Source organism: Pipra filicauda, unplaced genomic scaffold (assembly GCF_003945595.2).
Source record: "Pipra filicauda isolate LSUMZ 115617 unplaced genomic scaffold, ASM394559v2 scaffold115_size4368891_pilon, whole genome shotgun sequence".
Lineage (NCBI taxonomy): Eukaryota > Metazoa > Chordata > Aves > Passeriformes > Pipridae > Pipra > Pipra filicauda.
Window position 1 is genome coordinate 1,109,589 of NW_024103607.1, and position 23,541 is coordinate 1,133,129.

Here is a 23,541-nt window from a genome sequence, read left to right on the forward strand (position 1 = left end):
CTACTACACAGTCCATACGGCATAGTCATGTTGATCAAAAATGGTGGCATAATGGGTGGGATTTCTAGTTCTGGAATAGAAAGAAAATGTGCTAATTTGTGTCACAATATCTCATCAATGTCCTGAAAAAATTGTGAAGCCATTAGAAGAAATCATGGCGGACTGGAGGTATAGGAAGGCAGAGAAAAAGTTTTCCATCAGAACACAGCAAAGTGACGTTGCCTGCTCCCAAGGCAGGTTAGTGCTGTTTGCAGGGGGACCTTGTCCCAGCAGGAAAGAAGGCTTTATGCTCCCTTGTTATGAAAGGACATCTGATAGCCCAGATTGTTCTACTAGGCAATCTATCATTTATTTATTGGGCTGTAATGGGATTGAATAACTGTCTGCCCCTCCTGGATGCATCCTGCTTTCTGCTCTGGAAGTGACCGACAGGCACCGTTAATATTGCAGTGAACAGATACGTTGATTTTAGGGGGAGATGTTTCTTAAGTTGAGTACTGTCTTCTTCTCCCCACATCCAGAAGGCTACAGCAGAATCGGAAAAGATGCAAAGATGCTCCTGGTGCATCAGCGCATCATCAGTGAGGATAATCAAAAGTACTGAGAGGCCTTTGCACCAGAAACCAATAAAACCAGGAGGGATCTGCTGTTTGAAGAGAAGTTGAGCAGGAGTGGCATGAAGGAGATCAATAAGACTATGAATGGCAGTAAGAAAGCCGGCAGGGTACAGTTGCCAGCTATCCCTTCTAATACAAGAAGCAAAGGGCAGCAAACTAGCAGGCAGTAGTTTCAATGGACAGAAGAATATCTGTGCCCACAATATGCAACTGATTTGTGGGCTGCCTTGGCAGAGACTTTTTGTTTGTAGGCTGCAAGGTCACCTGGACTCAGAAAGCACCCAGACCTATTGAGAAGACAGTCATCACCACCGGTTCAAATGGTAGAAGTACTCTTCTCTCCTTATCCTGTGAGGTCATTTGGGTCCACATTTTATGTCCAGACATGATGGCAGGTAACAGCATGAAGGCCGCCAGGAGCCCCACAGCTGCCTCCCACCCTCAACCCAGCCTGCAGTGGCAGCTTGAGCATGGGGATGCTCCAGGACTTCCAACCCTGTGGCACATAGTGGGGCTAGATCACGCCAGAGGGGTCCCCTCTTATTCCTTGCTGGGAGAGTGGTCTCAGGATGTGCAGCAGTTCCCTGTTTGGTGGATGTTGGACCAAGAGCCTCCACAGGGCTCAGCTACTTGAGCTGGGGAAAAACCCACATTTCAGCTGCTCTAAGATTTCCTGCAAACCATTTTTACCAAAAAAACCCAAAAAAGTAATTTGTATGCAAAGTATGTGTGCTGTCCCTTCATCTCAGCCTTCGAGCCCTGCTCCTGGGGCTTCAAGCATGCATGACCATGTTGAGTTCATTTGGTACCCCACACATGCACTGGTGACACCTTGTATGTCCTCCCCAGGTTGCTCCTCAAATAGTCAGATGGACATTATTTAATTATTGTATTGTTTTGATTTGGCAACTAAAAAGTCTGTGCAAGATCAACCTGCAGGGACGCTGCAAAAGCTGTTTGCCGAGAGGCTGTGTTTTTAGTACTGTACCTGAAAGACTCTTTCTTACCCACTCCACACTGCTTCATACTGCTGTTAGGGGCTAGAGAAAGCCATCCTGGTTGCCCATACCGCTTGCTATCCAACACATGCCATGAAACTCTACCCAGTCTTTGCTACGGTGATCTCATAGCTTACAGTTTCAGAAGCTATTTACAACTGAATGGAAAACCTGTGGATAAAGTTCCCAAGGAAGGCATAAGCACATAAAATGTTGATACTCAGCATTTCACACCTAGCTCTAGAGAAATTTAATTTCCCTAGCTTTAAGATAGTAAGTAGCAGTAAAAGCAGGTTCAATGGAAAAAGAACTTTACAATTTTTAATTAGAATATAGAACTTTTTTCTATTAATCGTACTTTCTGCAAGGTGACCGATAATTAAGGGTTGAACACACCAGTATCAAAAAGCTCCATGTTTTTGCTCCTTACTCTCTGCTGAGGACACCTCTATGGGCAGGTCCTCACCCCCAGAAGCAGGTCTGATTTTGTTGGCACAATAGCTGCTCCCACAGCAGCTATTACTCCTATGTCAAAAAAATGACCCAACAGGTTTCTCCATCTGCTGTTTTTTACAATAAACCTTTTCACCCATGCTGCTGTTCTGGAACTACTGTACCAAATAACGTGATCAGTAGATTACAACCTGCTATCTCATCCAATCTCACAGTCAAGGAGGAAGCTATATATTCACCAAATTAGCCTTAATCCTTCAGATCAGTGCAACTGCACATGTGCATCCTTAAAATGTGTAGCTTGAAAGGCAACTTTTAACAGCTACCACACATACTCAGCTTTTACTCCCTACTGTGCAGGTATGAGTGGGATCAATGTATCACTCAGTATAAGGAGTGATAGTGAATATTGATCCTCTTGATTGTCTGGTTGAAATTACATCGATTTATAAATGTATTTGTAGAAACGTTTAGGAGGGACCAGACACATGCACATGCCTTCCTCAGGGACATAAACAGAGATATGCTGTCAGCCTACATCCACGGTCCCTCTTCCATATCCCTAGCAACATAGGATCCAAACAACTAGACTTTTGGCATTTAAATGGAATGACACCACATAGGAATCAGCAATGAGGGTATACTTACACACACAGCTACCCTGCTTCTGTCCAGTATGTGTGGGGAGCACGGGAGCTCTGGATGAGTGTTGGTATCTGTTAGTGAGTCCTGCAATGCATTGCTGGAGATGTAAATAGATATTCAATCAGGAACATTCTGGACAATCAAAAAAATTTTTTTTACATTACTTTCTAAGACAGAGTTTTAGTGAGCCCATACTTTTCAGGCATTTAGTAGACGGCAAACATTTTTAGCATATGCATCGCCTTCAAGCATTTACTCACTTGCTGAGCACAGGAACATCCTCTAAACAGGGCTTTTGGCTGGCAGTTTATGGGGAATACTGCCTACTGAGCACAGGTAGTGCACTTTGCCCTGTACTCTAAGCTCGAACAGCCCCTCAAGCAGTTAACATTATTGAGATGTAAACCCCCAAAATCACCAAATTTAGTAAAGCTTGTGACATGAAGATAGTTCCTGTGTCCAAGAACAATGCCCAGTGCCCCTACCAGAAGCACCCAATAGGCAGCAGCACAAGACAAAGCTGAAGGGAGGCAAAGAGCAGTGGGATATGTCATGGGACAGAAAACTGAGTGAGCAGCAGGATCTCTGAGCAGCTGGAAAAGCGGGGGGGAGGCAAGTAGAAGGTGAAATGCAGGAGAGAAGAAGAGCAACACTCAGAGAAGGGAGAAAAAAGCATGTGCAACCTCAACAGGAGTGTTCTTTGCTGTCTTCAAGGTGCATCAGAAGCTTTCTTTTCTCTCCCAAAGTTCATCTGCCTCATTCATGTCTCAATACCAGAACTCTGAGTCCCTGACCAAATGTGTGTTCCTGTGGAGGGACATGGTAGAATCAGAAATAAACTGCATTTCCCCATTTTTTTGGCTGTGCGGCTGTAGGTGTTCATTGTAGCCAGTGTGCCTTTTGCTGCGAGGGGCCTGGGGAAGTGCCCCTGTGGCTCTGCACTGCCTGAAGGACAAGGTGGGATAGACAAGGTGATGTGAGGAAATACTGTCAGAGTCAAAGCAGGGGGATCCAGGGCAGCTGCAGTCCCTAGTACTGCCCCCAAAGCTGCAGTCAGGGCTGCAGGCCAGGCTGCTGCCCCAAAGGACAGGGGAACAGTGTCCACCTACTCAGCAATGGCCAGATACTGCCTCCTCCAGTCTGCCAGCAGAAACACATCTATGGAAATGATCCAAGGTTCGAAAAAAAGGGTAAACTGGGTCACTGGGACATGAGAGTGCTTGGAAACAGTCTCAGGTGCAGTTGTTCTGGGTGACAGGAGGGGAGCAGCAAAACATTGTGGAGCTTCAGACTCCAGAAAGGATCCTAGCCGTCCTTTCCAGGAGTAGCTGACAGCCTTCGCACCCACTCAGCTGTACCCCACACCCAGCTTTGTAGCCCAGCAGGTGACCACACAGACCACAGTGTTACATGCCCCCAAGAGTATCTTGGCCTCAGCTCAGGTCTTGTGACCTCTTACTGAAAGTCTCCATATCGTGTTACCCATCCTCAGAGCCTCCCACTAATGATTCATTTATCGATAACTGCATTTTGCAGTATTGGTACTTACAGTGACTTTACTGAGTCAAGAAAAAGCAGCTGTTTACAGTTACAAAGCAGGTAGAAAGAAAAGATCATCAGGGAGCACTTCTGACTTGTACACTCCCACCTAAGAGGGTGCTGCTGGGGCCATGGGAAGGAAAAACCTGCTCAGCTCAGTTGCCCTGGTGCACTGAATGACGCTATTGTTGTCACAGCTGAAGAAGGGAGACTGGGATTGAATTTTAGAATATTATGAAAATCTGGCCAGGGAAGAAAATAAAAATACTAGATGAAGTTTATTTCTGAACATGTGTGTTTCAGGGCTGGAAAAAGTCTTTCTAGAATTATCAAACATGGTCATGTCCAAAATATGTTTTTGGTACATCTCATGAACGGTCCCTGTCTCTGTGTCACCCTCTGTAAGCCTACCATAAGGGTTCTGCAGGCCTTATTTTGAGAATGCTTTAGGGTGCTGGATCAGTAGATGTCTGTTGCTGTGATGAAGCAGTGCTGTTATTCATTAAGAGCGCACAGAGCACGAGGACTAGGAAGCATCATTAATCAAAGAGGCCAAACCGTGCACCATTTGTGAGGGCAATGGGAGGCTTTGCCCTGGGACCAAAAGCAGATGGCTGACATGGTATGACCCCACACTTGTAAGCACAACACTTGTGAAATGCAGGCTCAGCCTCCCTCCCCTGAGCAGTGCACATCCTCCCTTTGGGCAAAGAAAGCTGGGGGTGCCACGCAAGTGTTCCTGTGTAGGAAGGAAACCAGATCCCCGAGCTGCCCTCCTCAGGCCACCAAAATGCCTAATTTGCAGGAGACCCCAGCAGGAGGACTCCAATGCAGGCTTCTCACCTTCGGGTGCTGTTGTGCTGCCAGTGCATGCCTGGCATCTCCACAGGTGGCAGCACAGCCCACGACGCTGAGATGGAGAGAGTCCAGCAGGAAAAGGGCAGCACAGAGTTCACCAGCCTTGCAGAAATATGTTGTGTGACCCTGGTATGGACCAGGGTCTTTGTGTGCCTCTGGTTGATCCACAGTTTGTATAACTTCACATGATTGCACAGCTCCTATAAATAAATACTTTTAGCTCCTTTATTTAAAAGATGTCAACGAACAACTCTGTGATCTCTCGCTTTCCCTCCTGAATCTCTTCATTGCATTTTTTTTCCTTGATAACAGCAGTTTTCTGAGGATTGTCATTATACAGACATCTCTCACTTCACTACCCTCTGCAAGAACAGCCCTACCCTCTGGGAGTGGGGGTGAGTGGTGGGGGGAGCGGGATTTCTACTGAACTCTACATCACGAGTTTCAAACAGGGCCTTTCAAGTCATTGTGGTAGATTGACAGCTGAATTAGATCAGTTGGTTTCTCTCTCTTCAGTCAATGTTTCAGGTTTACAAATTTGGCTTTCTGGTGATGCTGTATATGTGAGATGAGAAGCAGGCGCACAGTTTTGTAAGGTGGTCAGCGATCTTTGCCATGGATCCTGACAAATACACCAATATTAATATTTATTTCTAGGAAGGGGTAAATCTAGCTACACATTCACAGCAATCACAGTGATTCATATCATTCACAGTGATAAATGCAACAAATACATCTTTTCACCAGTCTTATAGTTTAGAAACAGAACAAGTTCTGTATAACAACTGGGGTATATTTCAAGAACCAGACCTGTCATTCACAAGTATCTCCATAACTTCAGCTTGCAGCAGTAGTAAATTCTTAATAGTGGTATTTCCTAAGAGTGCCTTGGAATCACAAGCTTCACTATCCATTATGGATGCTGATCCCAGGCACTCAGATCAATATAAAGATGTACTGATACTGAAATTCTAATGCGTAGCCATATTCTGAAATGTTATCACCTCAGCAGGATGACAGCTAAACATAAAAGTGCCATAAATGCTCCTAACCTCTTTTATTGGAACACTCAGTTTTACCGTATTTTTTTCCCATTCTGGTCTTCCCTTGAAATGTTGATTCATTTGTAATAATGGTATCCCCATTATAACTTTGCCTCTCTGAAGATTCACCTTGTCTCTCCAAAGACTGAGTTTTCTAAGTCTTGTAGACAAATAGCCAAAACTAGAACTGTTTCATCTGTAGCCATGTACCTTTCTAATGCCAGGTTGCTGAACGTAAGATTTTCTCAGAAGATAGTGTAGCTTAGACTGGTGGTTTAATGGCTCCACAAGTAAGTACACAGAGATAATTTGATACTAAAACCTGCTTGCGCTCAGCCCTTGTCCTCAGATTTCTCTCACCTCCTCTTTTCCGGAGGACCCCTCCTCAACACTTACAATCACACTATCAGGAAAAGTCTCATCATCTTTTCCCATTTACCAACATTCACTGAAACAGGAGGAATAGTTCTACATCTGAACGAAGACCGAATGCATTATTTTTGCCATTTCTTGAATCATTTAGGCACCGTTTTAAAATGCCTCTCAGCACGCATGTTTCAGGAGCTGTGCAAAGTGAGATTTGTCATGGTTTCTAGAGCTGTGCAATCATGTGTAGCTCACAGAGAGGACTCTGGGGGCTGATCCCCCTGCACTGCATCCTCATGGGCAGCCCTGGAGGGATGCTGTGGTGGCCGCCTGTGTCAGCACCCTGCTGCCGCTGCGTGTCTGAGTGCAGGACGGCACCCAAACCCACCATCACCCCTACTGCAGTGAGAGGCAGTGAGACTTGAGTCTTTGAGAAAAAAACTGGCCTGAGTTTGGGGTCCCTTAAAGCATAGCACCGGTACATCATGCTTTTTGGTAGTTCAGAACACTTTACTCAATGCAACAGGAATTAGTCTATTGTAACAAGGCCAGGAGGACAACTGAGCAGCTCCCGAGGGACAGAGAGTGTAAAAGGGCATCCGCATGCTAAATTAACCGCTGAACAGCCACTGTGGTTTTACTGGAAGATAATTCTACATTTTCTTGCTAGCCTCATTTCCTTGTATTAGCCTGGAAAAAAATACCTTATATCTCTCTCTCTATATATTTATTATTTTAAAGAAATACTTATTTATAGGTATATTTGATTGTCATTAGTAGGGGAAATAAGGCCTAAGGGGACTTAGCTCTTAATGCTGTTACTCACTGACATCAAAGGAGGAACCAGCCATGCATATTTAAGGGAAATTTTCAATGAGGATGTGGGGCATCTGTAAAAGTGGATTTTAACACACACAGCTCGAGACATCGCTTTCCACTCGGTATTGGTTTTTCACGTGGTTGAAGCTGACCTTTCCCTGTCCAATCTGTCACAGAGTTAAGGTCATAACCAGCACAGCCAAAGGCTGTGTAAACCTGCTGTATGCAGACAAACCCTCATGCCTCCAGGCTTCCTTACCTTAGTTGGGCTCCCTGTGGTGCTGGGCAGGGCAGGAGCTTTCAGTGCCTGCTGAGGACTGGGTTCTGAAGATGTGACAAAGAAAACAATCAACTTGTCACCAAGGTCTGGCAGGGCCCCACCATGGCCAGTGTGTGTCCACCATAGGTGACACCAGGTTATATCCTTTGTGTCTTTTGAGTGGGAGGAAAGGGGAGATAATTCCTTGCTTCATCCACTACCCAGGGGAAAATTCATGTTGCAAATGGCAGACAGCTGTATCCCAGTATCAGACAAAGATAAACAAGTGTTTTCCAGCCAGCCAAGAGCAGAGGAATGCAGCAACGAGCCAAAATAATCCCTGAAAATCTTGCCAAGGACCAGTAAAGGTTCAAACTCAGAGGTTCAAAGACAGAGAAACACATGATCTTTACTTAGAAACAGAGAGAAAGGAAGCACCTGGTGAAAAATGTCAGTCCCACTCCAGTGCAAAGGAAGAGGCTAGAAAATGGATTATACCATCCCTTTACAAATTAGGGTAATTTAAGTTATGCTGAAAATGCTGAACCAACATAATTTCTCACTTTGCTAAGGAGAACAGGTGCTAAACTTGGCATATCTTGGTTTGGTGAGGTTTTAGATAGTTTCATGTAGCATTTCTCCAAGCAAACTTTGATAATGTGATTTAAGTGAAATAGCCATTAGGTGAGTTCACAAGCATTTAAAAACCCGTTTCCAAAGAGGAGTTGCAACAGTTATCTGAACTTATCCGTGCTGTCCTGTACACTGTGAGGATATACTTGAATGAAGAAATCTTTCTCCCTATGCTATAAGTTTAGTAAGGAACTGATACTTCATTACCTCCTTACCATTACATCACTGCCTGGGTTGGTGATGCCTTTATTGAGTAGTATCACTAATGATTTAGAAGAGGCTGAAGAATGTTTTTATGAATTGGAAGGATATCATCTGTAATAGAGACCTGCTGCACCAGAAGAAGGTAGTGATGCAGCAGCATGATGGCAGGTGTGTTGAGTGCTGTTGCATAAAGTTTTCCCAATATCTTATCCCTAGTGTGTAAGAGAACCGTTGAGTCTTGGTAAGGCATGCTTTGAAGCAGCTGGGTGCAGACTTCATTTCTGAAAACCAGGTCCAGGAATTGAGTTGGGTGTCCTTTAAAAATGAGGTCCTTTTAAAAATGAGCCAGATTCAGTCCGAATGTCTAAACTAAGCAAGGTACATTAAAATTAAGGCAAAGACTCTGCATTGTTACTTCTTCATCTTGGTTAAAAACTAATCTTGGAGTCAACACATATCTGCTATTGAGGCAAGAGAGATGGTCGGCCTGTCTGCAGCAGACTTTGACAACAGAAACAGGGAGGTCTGACAAGATTAGAAAGCTGGGCAGAAAACAATGTGGATTGCAGTGAGGCAAAGTACAAGATAAAAAGCAAATATTTGAATGGCTAAAATCTGACAGGAGTAGAACTGTGAGAAGTGGCACTCAAAGCAATTTGCTTTGAGTATTTGCTAAATAGTAGATACATGCGAATTTGCAACTTAATAGGGCTGTGTTAAAAAATAAATCCCTATGTAATTTTGAGTGGCTCATGATGAGATATCATGTTACTGAGCAGAAAAAAAGCAGTATTCTTCTCTTTAGGCCAGATATCAAAGTAAACTGAAGCCAGTGGGCACATTCTCATGGATTTCAGAGGATTTGTGGTTGGTGAGGCCACATCACTTTTGGACATCTTATTACCCCCAAGACAGACAAGCTGGGAGGCAGTGCAAAATGGCAGTAACAGAGTGCAAGAGAACTGGCTCAGGAAGTACGACTGAAGAGTTATTAAAGTATTAATAGCTTGGCTAAGCAATATCTCAACAGTCTTTGAAGTAAAGAGGCATAAAGGAAGGAGTGAAAGGCGAGGGGAAGCAATATGTCACAAGGTGACAGTGCCACAACATCCATGGTGAGGTCCACAACACCTGGACAGGTTTGAAGGCTGAGCCCTATGTAGCTTAGGTATGGTGGGATTTCCCTCTATCTGAGGGATGCCTCCGGCTGTTCCACCACTCACAATGCCCAACTAGCAAGACAACACCAACCTCAGGACATCAAGAAGCAGTGGAAGGCAGAATGTAACATCAAGAAAAAGTGTAGAGGCTAAAAAGTGTGTGTATGGTTTTAACTGCAATATTCTTTCCTGTAACAGCTAGATTTGGAGTAATACTGATTAGACTCATAAGATTTCAGTTATGTTATCAATACATTCTTGGCCTTACTTGATGAACATCCCTTTTGTCTGTGAACAAGATTTTGAGTGTAACAAGAGTTAGGATGCAGCTTTGCAGGTGGGCATTCAGCTGGGCATGTGGCTCATGATCTTGCAACACCACATGAAACTCTATGGCCTGTGATAGCCTGTGCAGATGGAGATATCCCTTCAGTGGAATTTGATGAAGCCAGAACTGCTGGAGATGTCTCATGCGATGTTTAATGTTCTCAAGGACCCCATTATTCACCATCATCTGAAAAACACCACAAGCAGTAGTATGTTGCCCCTGAAACAGCATGCTTTGGCATTCTGTCATGTCTGAAAGAAACACTGCTGGGTTTTGCTAGGTTTGTTTTTGCATGCAATTTAGCAGTTTTTCATAAAAATAATCTCCTTTAGATTCTCAGGAGGCAGAGGGGAAGTAGAGGGATCTGAATGGGTTCATGGTGGTGTCAGCAGCCTTTGGACAAATGGGAGCAGAACAGAAAAGCAGAGACCAGCTAAACCCTGAAGAGAGGCTGCTTTGCATTTTCCACAGCCCTGATCATAAACTCAGCACTGCACTTTTGCCAACACCCTCCCTTGCTCTTATCACTTTCTCTGAGGTTGGAAACAGTGGGACAGCAACAACTCCATGTTTTCAACTGTTTTCTTGCCCTGAATTGCTCAGGCTGCCGATTTGATGTCTTTATTTTCAAACACAAGAATAACTGTGCTCCCAAGGTGGAAAAAATTCTAACATGTTTTCTTTTATCAAACTGCAAAATACAGGGGAGAGGCAAATGAGAGGGATTGTTAGTGAAACACAATGCAGCAAAAAACCACAAAAATACAAGACCAAAAAAAAAAAAATCACACTCCAAACCCTGAAACTACATAGAAAGCTGGACAGGAACAGTGTCACATAGACAGGAACAGTGTCACATGGAATCACAGAATATGTCGAGTTGGAAGGGACCCACGAGGATCATCGAGTCCAACTCCTGGCCTTGCACAGGATCATCCCCAAGAGTCACACCATGTGCCTGAGAGTATCATCAAAACACTTCTTGAACTTTCTCAGCCTTGGTGCTGTGACCACTTCCCTGGGGAGCCTGTTCCAGTGCCCAACCACCCTCTGTGTGAAGAACCTTATTCTACTATCCAACCTAAACCTCCCCTGAGACAACTTTGGGCCATTCCCTCAGATCCTGACACTGGTCACCACAGAGATCAGTGCCTGCCCCTCCTCTTCCCCTCATGAGGAACTTGTATACGGCAATGAGGTCTCCCTTCAGTCTCCTCTTCTCCAGGCTGAACAGACCAAGTGCCCTCAGTCGCTCCTCATATGGCTTCCCCTCAAGGCCCTTCACCATCTTTGTCCCTTCACTGTGCTCCACCATCAGGATCTGATATTCTCTTACACTCTAAATTTTATATTTCAGACATTTTCAGAAAATTTTTTGCCGTCTCCATGAGAAAGGCAGAGCAAGCCTGGCACGTCCAGTCACCTGCTGACTTTTTAATACAGAAGACAGTCATAGGCCAAAGAGAAAGGCATAAACCTCATTTCTATCACAGCAGGTGAACTTCAAATGCCAGCCCTGGCACATAACCCCATTGGCAATTCCCAGGTACACCGGGGATGGAGGCCCATGGGACCCTCCCCCATGTCTTACTACACCAGGATGGTTTCTCCTCCCAGCTGGTGCAGTCCATGTTGTGCTCTGGAAAGTCACCCAGGCAGCACAAGATGAACACCTCCTTCAGGGAGACAGGCTGAAATCATGGTGCTTGGAGAGGCAGTGTCATGGAGCCATCTGAAGCCAGCAGGCTGACGCCCTGTCATGGCTCTGGCAGTGCTCCAGTAAGTCAGCAGGCAGCAACCTGTCCCTCCTGGTATTCCCCACCACGACCACCTCTGCACAGCCTCAACAAGAGGATGGAATCAGTGCCCTTATCACGAGCAAACAAAGTTAATGTTTTATTAACATTGACACCAAGTTCCCAGTCAGTGCCAGGCGAACCTAACGCAGGTCAAGCTAGTATGGTGTTTAAGGAGCCTGGCGTAAAGCCAAGCCTGGCCTGCCAAGGTGTACTGGCACAAAGGTCTGCTAAGGGCATCATCTCCAAAGGATACCATCTTAGCCTGGATCTAACCTTTTAGGCATTGTGCTCCAAAAGTAGCCTTCAAGCTTTTTACTCAAGCTTGCTAACTGTGCAAACCACTGGGAGAGGAAGGGGCTTCATCTCCCTCTTTGTACATAGAAATCAGCTGCGTCTAGTCTTGCAGGGTGGCTTCTTGTGCCACACCCCAGACTCCTGCACGACCTTCCCTCTTGGCTGTCCTTCCCTTCTGTGGCCAGCTCAAGGTCAGCAATGCAGCCATTAAATACCAGCGAAGGAAAGCAAACATCAGTCCCCCTTCGAGCAGCTCTGGGTACATTAAATACAGCAAAAGGTTCTGGAAGAAGGGATTGGCACAGCAATGGGACCAGGGCTGGCTGCAATGGCCACAAGGCCAGGGCATCAGGGCAGTGATGGATGCTGATGGGCAGCCCTGCATGTGTGGGTGAAGAAAGCAGGCATTGGATGAATCCTGATGGATTATAAAGCAAGAGGGAGCTTAGACCAAACCCCCCCCGTGGAGCCATGAAGAGTTGTCCACTGGTCAGTAACAAGTGTCCTGACAAATTACTGTGCCGTCCAGGAACCCTTCAACAGAGCCCATGGAATAGCCATTGCTCCATCCTACCTTCAGCTCTGTGCTCCAACATTTTCCCCTCCTGCTCTTCTAACAGGTTTCTCATCCCTTCTTGCCCCCCATGTTTGCTGCATAACACTCCCCCACCCCAACACACACCAGGCATCAGTGCCCTTTGCTCACAGCTTTTCATCTCCAGTATTTCATTCACCTCACCTTGCAGGAGATGAGCAAGGTTCCTCTGGCCTCCTGTGCAATTCAGTGAGTAAATAAAGGTGTTTTGTCAGCTCCATGCAGCCAGATTTCACTCTTTGTCCTAGAAGAAAAAAAAAAAAAAAGAAAAAAAAGGAAGAAAATCCACCATTACAAATCACTGCTTTTTTTATCCCAAACTTCTCCTCCAGTCTTTCAGAGGAAACACCAAGTTCCGAGTCAGTTTGTTTGAAAGGTGGTGGAAAATCCCCATGTTCCCAATGGGAAATTTCTACACTCAGAACTCATGTATATAAGAAGGTGCTGCTCTTGATGGCCCTTCTCTCCTCATGGTCTCTGCTGCTGTTAAGCTGAAGAGGAACAGGAGCCAAGTCCATGGCGAAATGGCTGTGCCTGGCTTGGGAGCAGACTGCCCATATGCAGCATGTGTCCCTGTGTCCCCTCTGGGCCCCTTATACTGCCACTTTGGTCTCACCAAAGACATAAACAATATATTTGTGTGCTTTTCCAGGCTTGCAGATAGCTTCCAAAAGTAGTTACATACTTAACAAGTGATTACTTATTTTTAACTAATCCCATTTCCTAAATTATATTTAGACATCATGTAAATGAAATTCAGTTTTTAACAAAAATATCCTCTGCAATTATCTGAATAGTGTTGAATAGGATGTGCCTGTTTACAAGCACCAAGCAACTGCCACACACAGTTGGCTGGTGGCAACAATGACACCACTTCCACAAGTAAGCCTGGTCTTTAAGTTCAGCGCTGGCTCAAAAGTCCTGGTGAGTTCATCAATGAAATGCAAGTTTTTCAGCTCATATGTGCTGATGTATCACACTCTGTCCAAATGCAGAGTGTGATACATCTGACATTTTCATTAACAATTTGCAACACAGGAGGAGAAATCTAAGAGACAAACTATCTTAATATAACCACCCACTGTTATATGACTTTGTTTTTCTTACTTCTGTATTTGATGTAAATGCATTTTTGTAATTTATTTGTTTTAATATATAATAATGTATTTAATTTGTGTAGCAGTTGAAATAATGTATTATACAGTAAGAATATAATAAAGTTATATTATCCTATTTGCACTTTTATATTAATGTGGTTAATGCATTTATCTAATTTGTATTTTTGGAGTTTCTAGTCAGAACATATTTTCAGCTGTAATATTCTCCTGCTTTATTCTTACCTTAAGTGTAGATACTGCTGTTAACTTGACATATTTGCATTTTCATTTTTCACTGATCTTTACTAACTCCAGTTTAGAAATAAATCAAAATAATATACATAACTCACTTAAGTCATCTAGCTTCCCTACTCTTGCCTAATATAGCTGGCAGGGTTGAATCTAGGTTAGCACATTATGTGCAGGTTACGGCAGCATTAAAAGCAGCCAGGCTCTTCCTTGTTCGTTTGAAATCTGGCTTTCCTTTCCTTCATCCAACATTTTCCTGCCTGTTCTGTGATACACAAATCCAGAGATATTTCTTTGACCCTGCTGGGATGAAAGAACTTGGTGCTGCTCCTCTCCCATTGCCCATGTGGTCCCGTTGAGCTGCCCTGTGCCTTTCTCCCCCTCCCGCACATGACTCTGCCCTCCTGGTTTTATGGTCTCCTTCACGCTGTGCAGCCACACCTGGGCGAGTGCTGCTGAACTCAGCAGAGTTTTAGATTCCTCAGCCAATGATAGATGGGAACGAATGGGATATAACATAAGAGAGAAGAGCATGTGAAATCCTTAACCTCAGTTTCACCAGAGGACATTCTCCTAAATTTCAAGAAGCTCCACTTCACCTCCTGTACAGACACTTGCACCCTGCTGATTTCTACATCATCTTCATTATGTGAAAGCAGAAGCAACAACATTTTCCTTTTAAACATAATTTGGGATTTAATTGCATTATTAATAACTAATTTGTTGTTTAGATTCAGTTGCCTGTTGAAATCTGTGTATGGTCAAATTATCGCCTTTCTGCAAACTGTGTAGAAAGCACTCTTTCTTCAAAAAGCCTCTAACTTCACATCTCACCAAGTCCAGTCACTCCCCTCCATCAGATTCACCCAAACAGCTCCTGCTCAGCACAGGAAAAGTTAAATCCTGTTCAAGACCTGCTACGGTCACCTCCCTGCTCTTCTCCCTAATCTTTTCACATCTCTGTTCCCATTTCCAAAACTGCTATCTGGGATCCTCCATAAACCTTTTAACCTGTGGGCATCTGTTTCATTTTCATAATTTTCAGGCCACTGCCCAATCACCCTGTCTTATTTTAACTTTTAAGAAAAACCCCACATTTGTCTTGAATATTGATTAGTTCATGGTGTAATGACTGAAAGTACCTTTATGTTCATCCTCCTTTCTTTTCTATGGGAAATACAAATTAGTCAACTGTCTGTAAATCTTATTTTTCTTTTACTTGGCCTGACTCCTAATTCATTATCTGAGAATAAATCACTCCAAATTGGTGGCTATTATGCTAAACTATCATGATGCCTAACCTGAGGCAAAAAGCCCACAAAAAAACTCTGTTCAGAAACTCTACATTATTTAGTTGACAGAATAATCTTGCCATATTACTCCAGCTGACAGTTCTATTACAGCTGTTTCAATGTCCAAATAATCCAAAGTTTCTCAGCTAACCTTATATGTGTGCGCATTTCAAAAGACTTTGCCCTCATCAAGGGTCCTGTGAAGCGAGTGTAAGGCAAGGCACACCAATACACCTGGTTAAATAGGATGAAACCCTGGCCCTGGGGAGTTCACCAGGCAATTTCTGAGGTTTGACATTTTTTGGGATTCAATAAGAAGTAAGAGCATTAGCAAATGACTTTGACAAGCAGCAAGAACACCAGCGAGCCTGGAAGGGCTTTCTAACACCCAGGTTCCCCTTGCAGCTGTGGCATTTAAGAGTTCATCGGCTCTGTCACTTGCAGGGCACCCTTTGGTTTTCTGTGTACCTGGGGACCTGCTGGGTACACTTTTCAGTCTTGCTCCTCTGTACACAGAGTGAACTCGGGGTTGAGCATCTGCCTCTGAATGCCCCAGAGCCTTTGGTTTAAAGCAGATAGCAAAGGGGGTTAAATGGCTCCTGTACATTCTCTGCTCCACCTCATCACATGTCTGTATGGCGATGGCAAAATTATACACACTCCAAAGCTGAGTTAGCATTGTCAGAGATCACCTGAAAACATTCCCCACAGAAAACAGAAAAACATTGACCTTATTTCCCCAGCTGCACAACATGGCAAACACTGGGAAAAACTGGTGCTTTTTGCCCCCCACTAACTCCCACTAAAATACCTTATATCCCAACAACTGTCTGCAGGTTGTAGTGGGAGAACTCTATCCAGCAATTCCATGTTAATTGGAAAAAAACAAAAAGAAAAGAAAACCCAGGGAGAAACAAGCTCTCATTTACTCTATCTGCTCCGATAACAGCTATCACAACTGACCTGCTAAGGCCATCAACAGAAAGGAGAAGGGCATTTGATTGGAACTAACTTTCCCCTGCCAGCCTCAATTGCAGCATTATCAACACCCTTTATAAAGAATTGTTTCTGCAGCAGGTTGATAGTAGTGAGCAGGGGCTTTCATTGGCACAGGAAACAAACTTGGTGACCTTCAGTGGAGAAGAAGGTATAAAACCCAAAGTTTCTTGGTTGCCTGTCTTCTGGGAACCGGTTGAATTTCTCAGTTTCAAAGGAGGACACATTTTTGGGAACTTCTGTGAGAAAATGGCAACTTTAAATGAAAAGAAGACCTGCAGTGAACGGATGGAAAATTTCCGTCGTTTTGTCTGGAATCCAGAAACAAAGCTCTTCATGGGAAGGTCCTTAATTAACTGGGGTAGGTTTTCACATATAAGGGTCTTCTCTTCCTTGTAGAATATTTAAAAACTATGTAGGGAAGTGTCATCCTAATGAGGGGGGCACAATGTAGATAAGTTGAAGACATCAGTTGTCACATATAATTTTGAACCACTTTTTGGGTGACCCTATAAGCTGGATCAATTGATAATAATAATAAACTGATCAAAACATTGATCCAAGTAGTTCCTGCAAATGTAAGATGACTTGAAAGTGGTTTTAAACCAAGTACTTTGAAAGGAGAAAAATTAACACATTAACAGGTAACTTATTGATAGCAAAGGGTGACGGTTATAGTCGGGTTCTGATCTGCTAACTAAAAGGGGTTCACATAGTAGTACATGGGGAATTCTGCTTAATTGGTGGAGTTTGTCCAATTCTTTGTAAACAAGCTTTGTTTTTTTAAAATTCTTCTGAATTATTGTCTGCTTAGTAGATCTTGTTTCTTACCACTGTATCTTAGTGTGTATTTCAGATGAGCCTCTCTTCCCATAGCCAAACTCTTCCCATAGTCAAACTGGTATCTACAACGATGATGTATTTTATGATCTACATTCTGAGAAGGGCAGTCTGGACCCTTGTAAGGAATATCCCTGCTCTTTCCACAAACTGTAAGAGTAGCTGCAAGTTTCCAGGTGATTTTTTTTTCTGCCATGAAATCTGTGAGTGTAGCTTATTGGCCACTCCTAAAACCAGAATTTTACAGAAAATGCAACTGAAATGTGAGCCCTTCCAGTTGGTAGAGAGGAACGTACTATGAGGCGCCAATGAATGCAGGGGCAGGTTTCTAACAGCCCTCCCACAAAACAGCCACTGACTGCCTGTAGAGCATCAGCCATGTGTAAGACACTTCATGCACATACAGTCAGAAATACAACATTATTCTGCATCTCACACCATAATAAAATAGCAAGATGACTCATTTTGCTGATGGTGATTTCAGCTGTAAAAGGCAGTGAAGTGATATGGGTCTAAAATCAGCATGCCCAAAACACTGACATCTGTCATCCAAATAACAGAAGGAGCAATTTGGTTTTGACACAGAAATACCTTGGCTGTGTCACCTAGTCCATGTGTAATAAGTAGATAAATGGTCTTAACATGTGAAGTTACTTCAAGAAGCCACATAATATTTTAAGTTTTAAACAATCTGAGCTCAGCACCAACTACTTCAAAAATCTCTTTAAAACTGAACAATTTTTTCTTAGAAAAATATACTTTCGAGTGTAGAGAAAGTGATCCAAAACACCTGTCCCTTTAGAGGGAAAACCTCCCTGAGGCCAAGGGTGGAAAGAAGACAGCTGCTGCTGCCAGGATGCTCCTGGCTGCAGAGGGATCACTGTGCCTTGCTCGAAAAATGAGATTTTGCTTTCATTTTTTAACACAGTCTGGATCAGCCTCTACTACCTGGCTTTCTACGTGGTGATGTCAGGGCTGTTCGCACTCTCCATTTATTCTTTAATGAGGACAATTAATCCATATGAACCGGATTACCAAGACCAGCTGAAATCCCCAGGTATGGCCAGGGTCCCGCAATGGCTGTGTGGGGCTGGGCTGGGCTGAGAGGCATTGGCAGAGCCCAGGCATGAGGGGGGACCAACGTGGTATAAATCAGGTCAATTCTGCCCAAATGATCCCTGCAAAGTTTAACCTCTGCCTGAAAACACAATCAGTCTTTAAAAAATATTGGCACATTTATTTAATTTATTAAGTATTAATTTATATATGAATAAATAATATAATATACATTAGATAATATATAAATATATACCATAAAATAATACAAAATTTCATATATATACATTAATTTATTTAATCACACTACTAAGCTAATCAGTGCCTGCCTGTAGCAGTCACCTGCAAGAGGAGGAGGCTTTCATGGGCTGTGGGGCACCTCTTGTCCCCATGGGTAGGGATCAATCCCTGGAGAAAGCCTGGGTTCTGCTCCAACCCCACAAGCACCATGGAGGGTTGTAGGGTGCCTGCAAGATGGAGAGGCACTGGGGCAAGCAACCTGGGGTGGGTATTTCCATACTTGCCGGCACTATAGAAAGTCCCTGGAAGAGCAGGGACACCTTCCCAGCAGGATATGCTGTGCCAGCAGTCAAACAAGTAAAAATAAGACAAAGACTTGTGGCATTAGGAATAAAGATTTGTGGGACATGAAAAGAGACAGGGGAGATGATCAGCAAGAGATCATCAGTGCACACTGCTTAAACTTCACACCCCAATGACTTGTTTTCACAAAGGGAGTGAAAAAATTACTTTTTAGAAGTTGTAGCTCTAAGAATTATTCTGTCAGATGATATATTTTGAAGTTTCCTCTCCTAGTAGGATTGGTGTTTGCTAGTAAAATAATTCCTGTAAAATATTAAGTGTGGCTTTTTCAAAAGCTGTTCCTCATGCTGCCGTATGATCTGTTTCTTTAACCTGATGTGACTGTTATTGTTAAGAAGTCTTGAGGAAATCCAGTGCATTTGCTGGAATGATTTTACAAGCTGCTCTTATAACAGCACGGATATACGTGAAAAGAAAATAGTTCAGCAGTACAAAGGCTTTAGAGTTTTGGTTGAAAAACTCACAGCTGAGGTGGTTTCTGTACATAGTTAAATCCTCCAACAAAGCCTGAGGATCTACTACACTGAGTCTTGATGTAGCATAATCACTACTGTCAATTTATTTAAACAAATCTGTGCCTGGCAACTCTCTTCTGCTTTGTCTTCCCTTTTCTTCCCCCATGAAGGTGTAACATTACGACCTGACGTTTATGGGGATAGAGGACTACAAATTTATTATAATGTATCCGACAACAAAACCTGGGAAGGTTTAGTGACAACTCTTCACACTTTTCTGGCAGGTAAAAATGAGGTTTTCTGCATAATAACAAAGAAATGTGCTGACCCATCTCTCATATTAGGTCTGAGAACTTTATGTCAGTGTCTGCATTTTACATTTGTCCTTGTTAAATCAGAGATTTTGAGTGAAGATGTATCTTCTAAAAGGGATGAGCAAATCACCTCATGAATCTATAAATGTATAGATATGTAAACATTTCTATTAAAATGAGAGTCCTGCTTCAGAGCTTTTACTTTGTTTCATCCTAAATGGCCTCTATAAAATAGGCCAATAGAAAGTTGGGGGAAGGGGGGGGACAAAAGTTCCTCAAAACTAGTCTCATCTAAATTAATTTAATTAATTCGTCTGTGACTACAAACATCAAAGTGCCATAATAAGTCAGTAAAGCCATTGTATTGCTGCCATCAGAGAGTACAGTCAATGTAGGTTAGGTGCCCCATTTGCCTGTTAATATCTTAGCACATTTATATTCTTTTTGAGTTAATATTAAGTATTGTAATTCTGCATGTTTCTCACGCACATACTGAAAAAAATTATATTTGAAACTGACTTTATATTGCCAGTCAACTCAATTTGATCTCCTTTTTCTTTCTTTTGCTTGGATATTCTAAAAAAAAAAAAACAAACCTGAACCAAACCCCCAAACAGTTTTAAGTTTCTTCATTCTGTCTAATCCCAACTTCACTTGAAGTACATTTTACCATGATAAAACCTCCAGCCTGATGTTGGAATCTATAATTTGCATATGAAAAACTTCAGAGGGAAATTTTTCTTTCTTCCTTCACACATCTAGCGTATACGCCATCTGCTCAGCACCTGAACATCAACTGTACCAATAACACATACTTCATCCAGGACACCTTTGATGGCCCGAACAAAACAAAACTATCCTGCAAATTTACATCAGATATGCTTCAAAACTGCTCTGGCATCACTGATCCAACTTTTGGATTTCCAGAAGGGAAACCCTGTTTTATTATAAAAATGAACAGGGTAAGTACAAGCTCAGAGTGCCAAGCAGGAAAGAATTCATTGAGAGTAACTGGAATCTCCACTGAGGAGCTGCTGTGTCATCTGCTGCCACGGGTTCTAAACTCTGCTTTGTACTGGGAATAAAAAATCGTGTGCTTTTCCCTGACAGACTTCCGGAGTTTCCAGAGAAATCCTGAGACTCGTTTGCCACCCTAGGAAAGTAACAGGGCAGTGATCTCTGAACTGACTCTCTTACATCTTTGGCTTTCATTTTGTTAGTGCTTCTGTAGGGCTCTCCTCCCACAAACTAGCACACAAAACAGTTTCCTCCTGCAATATTACAGTCCTGTGCCTTCAGCTGAGACATTAGGATGTGATGGTAACTGAAGTGGGTTCAGAAAGGTGATACCTTATTTCTCCAGGCTGCAAAGAAAATCTTTAGCAGAACCTATAAAGACAAAATTTAAACCTGGTGGATATTGTTCTCAGGAAAAACCACCAACACATGTTTTTTGGAGAGGAAAAAGGGAATTTTCTATGCATCCTTTTTTTCAGGACATAGACAAAGGCATTTGATATTTGTTTTGGGTTAAAATCCTGAACCTCCTAATTCAGTTTCAGTAGAATGTGAAGAGCTCAGACTCCTCTCCACTTCCTGATAGACAAAATTACTTGATTTTTGGTTTGGCTTCACCCTAGACATTTTCAAGAACCCGTGCAAGCCCTAACTGTGAGAGAAGAGCTTTGCCCCTGATTTTGGCAGGTGAAACACAAGCTTTTGCCCAAAATGTCTCCTTCAGCAAGCCTAGGTGCCAGCCTCGGCAGGGAAAAGACGGATGGATAGTGACCGGGGGGATTTCACCTCCTTTTGCCTTTGTTGCTACAGGATGTGACCCCACTAGTTTTGTAGGATCAAACCAGCACAAGGTTTTTTTGCCAAAACCAAGTTTTTCTAAGAAGGTTAAGATTAAAAGCATGAAGATTCAGCTTTTCCTTTCTTGACACATAATCAGCTGTTTTAAGAGACCCCTGGCTGCCTGGACATCAGCAAGGGCAAGTGGGACCTGTGGGTAAACGAGCTGGACTTGGAGGAGGTGCAGCACTACCTGCCCCGGCCAGGCTGGAGCCCATCCTGAGCAGAACCAAGTCCTGCTTCCTAAGTATCCAACCACAGCAGTTTTTCACCCAGGTATACAAGATGAGATATCTGTTTGACAGAACCTTATGCAGAAACACATTAAGCATCCTTTGAAGCTCAGTTCTCAATTGTTTGCTCAGTTTTATCTCAAAACAATTTCCAAGATGACCAAATGTGTGTTTTCTATTTCAGATTGTTAAGTTTTTCCCTGGCAATGGCACTGCACCAAGGGTGAACTGCACATATGTGGTAAGGGTATGAAGTTAGTCTCACATATTTCAAGCACTGCAGCTCTGAGAGCAAGAGAACTGCAATTGTGACCAAAAAGATTACTCTTTCAGCTCTGAAAATCAGATGCCAAATACTGAGAATATTCTCAATTCTGCAGAAAAAAAAAGTTTGCTTTATTTTAAATTACCTGAAAAATAGTTCTCCCGTGCTGCAGAGAACATGTGCTGTTTGCTTTCAGCTCCCCACAGTGAATTCACACCTCAGCACAGCTCCCTCAGGCTCTACCCCCATTTCAGCAGGTTCAACTTACTGAATTTCCAACTGCTATCAAAGAACACTTGCCTGCTTTTCTTGGCAATAGTAACAGCTGGAGATTCCCTCTTTTATTTGAAAAATAAAAATAAGACTGGTGCTAAACAGACTGCTGAACTCAAGCTTTAATACACACTCAGCAGCAGTGAAACACTCACCCAGGGCTGGTTGACAATTTCCTCACCAATGAAGCATCTTCCTTTCTTATTTTACAAAACAGGGTGAGGAGTCTCATACGCTGGAGGTGGACTACTACCCCGTGAATGGTACCTTCAACCTGCACTACTTCCCCTACTATGGGAAAAAGGCTCAGGTGGGTGCTTTATGTATTTAAATATAATTCTCTTCTTTCTCTTTGTATAAGGTGAAACACATGGAGCACCTCTGCAATCCTACAAGAACTCAAGAGAAGGCTATTTTTAAGACTTTGTTTTTAAACTGGTAGTGTAAAATTATTTTCTTTTCTTTCCCCCCCTCCTAGCCCAGCTACAGCAATCCTCTGGTAGCTGTGAAATTTCTCAACATCACACGGAATACAGAACTTAAAATAGTGTGCAAAATCATTGGAGCTGGAATTACCTTTGATAATGTTCATGATCCATATGAAGGAAAAGTGGAATTTAAATTGAAAATAGAAGACTGAGCAGCAAGAGAGACACTTCTGGAAAACGTGTTTAGGGCAAACTTAACTATTACCGCATTAATCCATATTTATTTTCTCACTATGGTTCCCATACAAATTCCAGTGCAAAGAGACATTTTCTACTGCAAGATGACTGTACAGCTAAAAATCAAGATACCACTCTCAGTGTGTGAAGGAGATGAGGATTACCTCTATGTACATAGCTTAATATTCCATGGCTACAGTACGCTACTGCCTTCATGCAAGTATCTGTACAAAGCAAGTTTCCCCCAAAGTGTGCAGCTGTGCCTTCAATGAAAATAAGTACAGAATCAATCATTTTCAATCACTTTTCAAACCATAATAAATAACTGATGCATGATACTAAACCTTGGATACTGAGAAATAACTAGGTAACTAGAAAAAGAAATCAATACTTTGATAGCAAGTAATAAAATTCTCAATCTTTTATAGGATGTATAAATCATAAAAGTATATTAAAATTATCTGTATCCCAATGCATTGGCTTTTTGTACTAGTCAGCTGAGTCAGATTTTTTTAGTTGACAAATCAATCACTGCAAAAGAAGCAAACTTGAAATCTGTCCTCTAGTTTACAGATTTCACTGTACCACTTCTATGTATATAACCTAATAAAAGTGACTGGTAAGACTCTAACACCTAGTTACATCCAGGAAACAGTTCATCTAACTGTTATAGGTTGTTATTTGTTTGGTGTTTCTGTTCGTTTGGTGTTTTGTTGTTGGTTTTGTGTTTATTGTCTTT

At 42.8% G+C, this 23,541-nt stretch overlaps 1 protein-coding gene across 1 annotated transcript; it reads left to right on the plus strand.

The window, feature by feature from the left end:
- The first annotated feature begins 16,493 nt into the window (after positions 1-16,493).
- Positions 16,494-22,777, plus strand: ATP4B (ATPase H+/K+ transporting subunit beta). Its single transcript, XM_027743510.1, has 7 exons — positions 16,494-16,605; positions 18,013-18,141; positions 19,369-19,482; positions 20,275-20,474; positions 21,784-21,846; positions 22,355-22,447; positions 22,616-22,777. The coding sequence occupies exons 1-7, from the start codon at positions 16,494-16,496 to the stop codon at positions 22,775-22,777; spliced, it is 873 nt and encodes a 290-aa protein (XP_027599311.1).
- Positions 22,778-23,541: the final 764 nt, after the last annotated feature.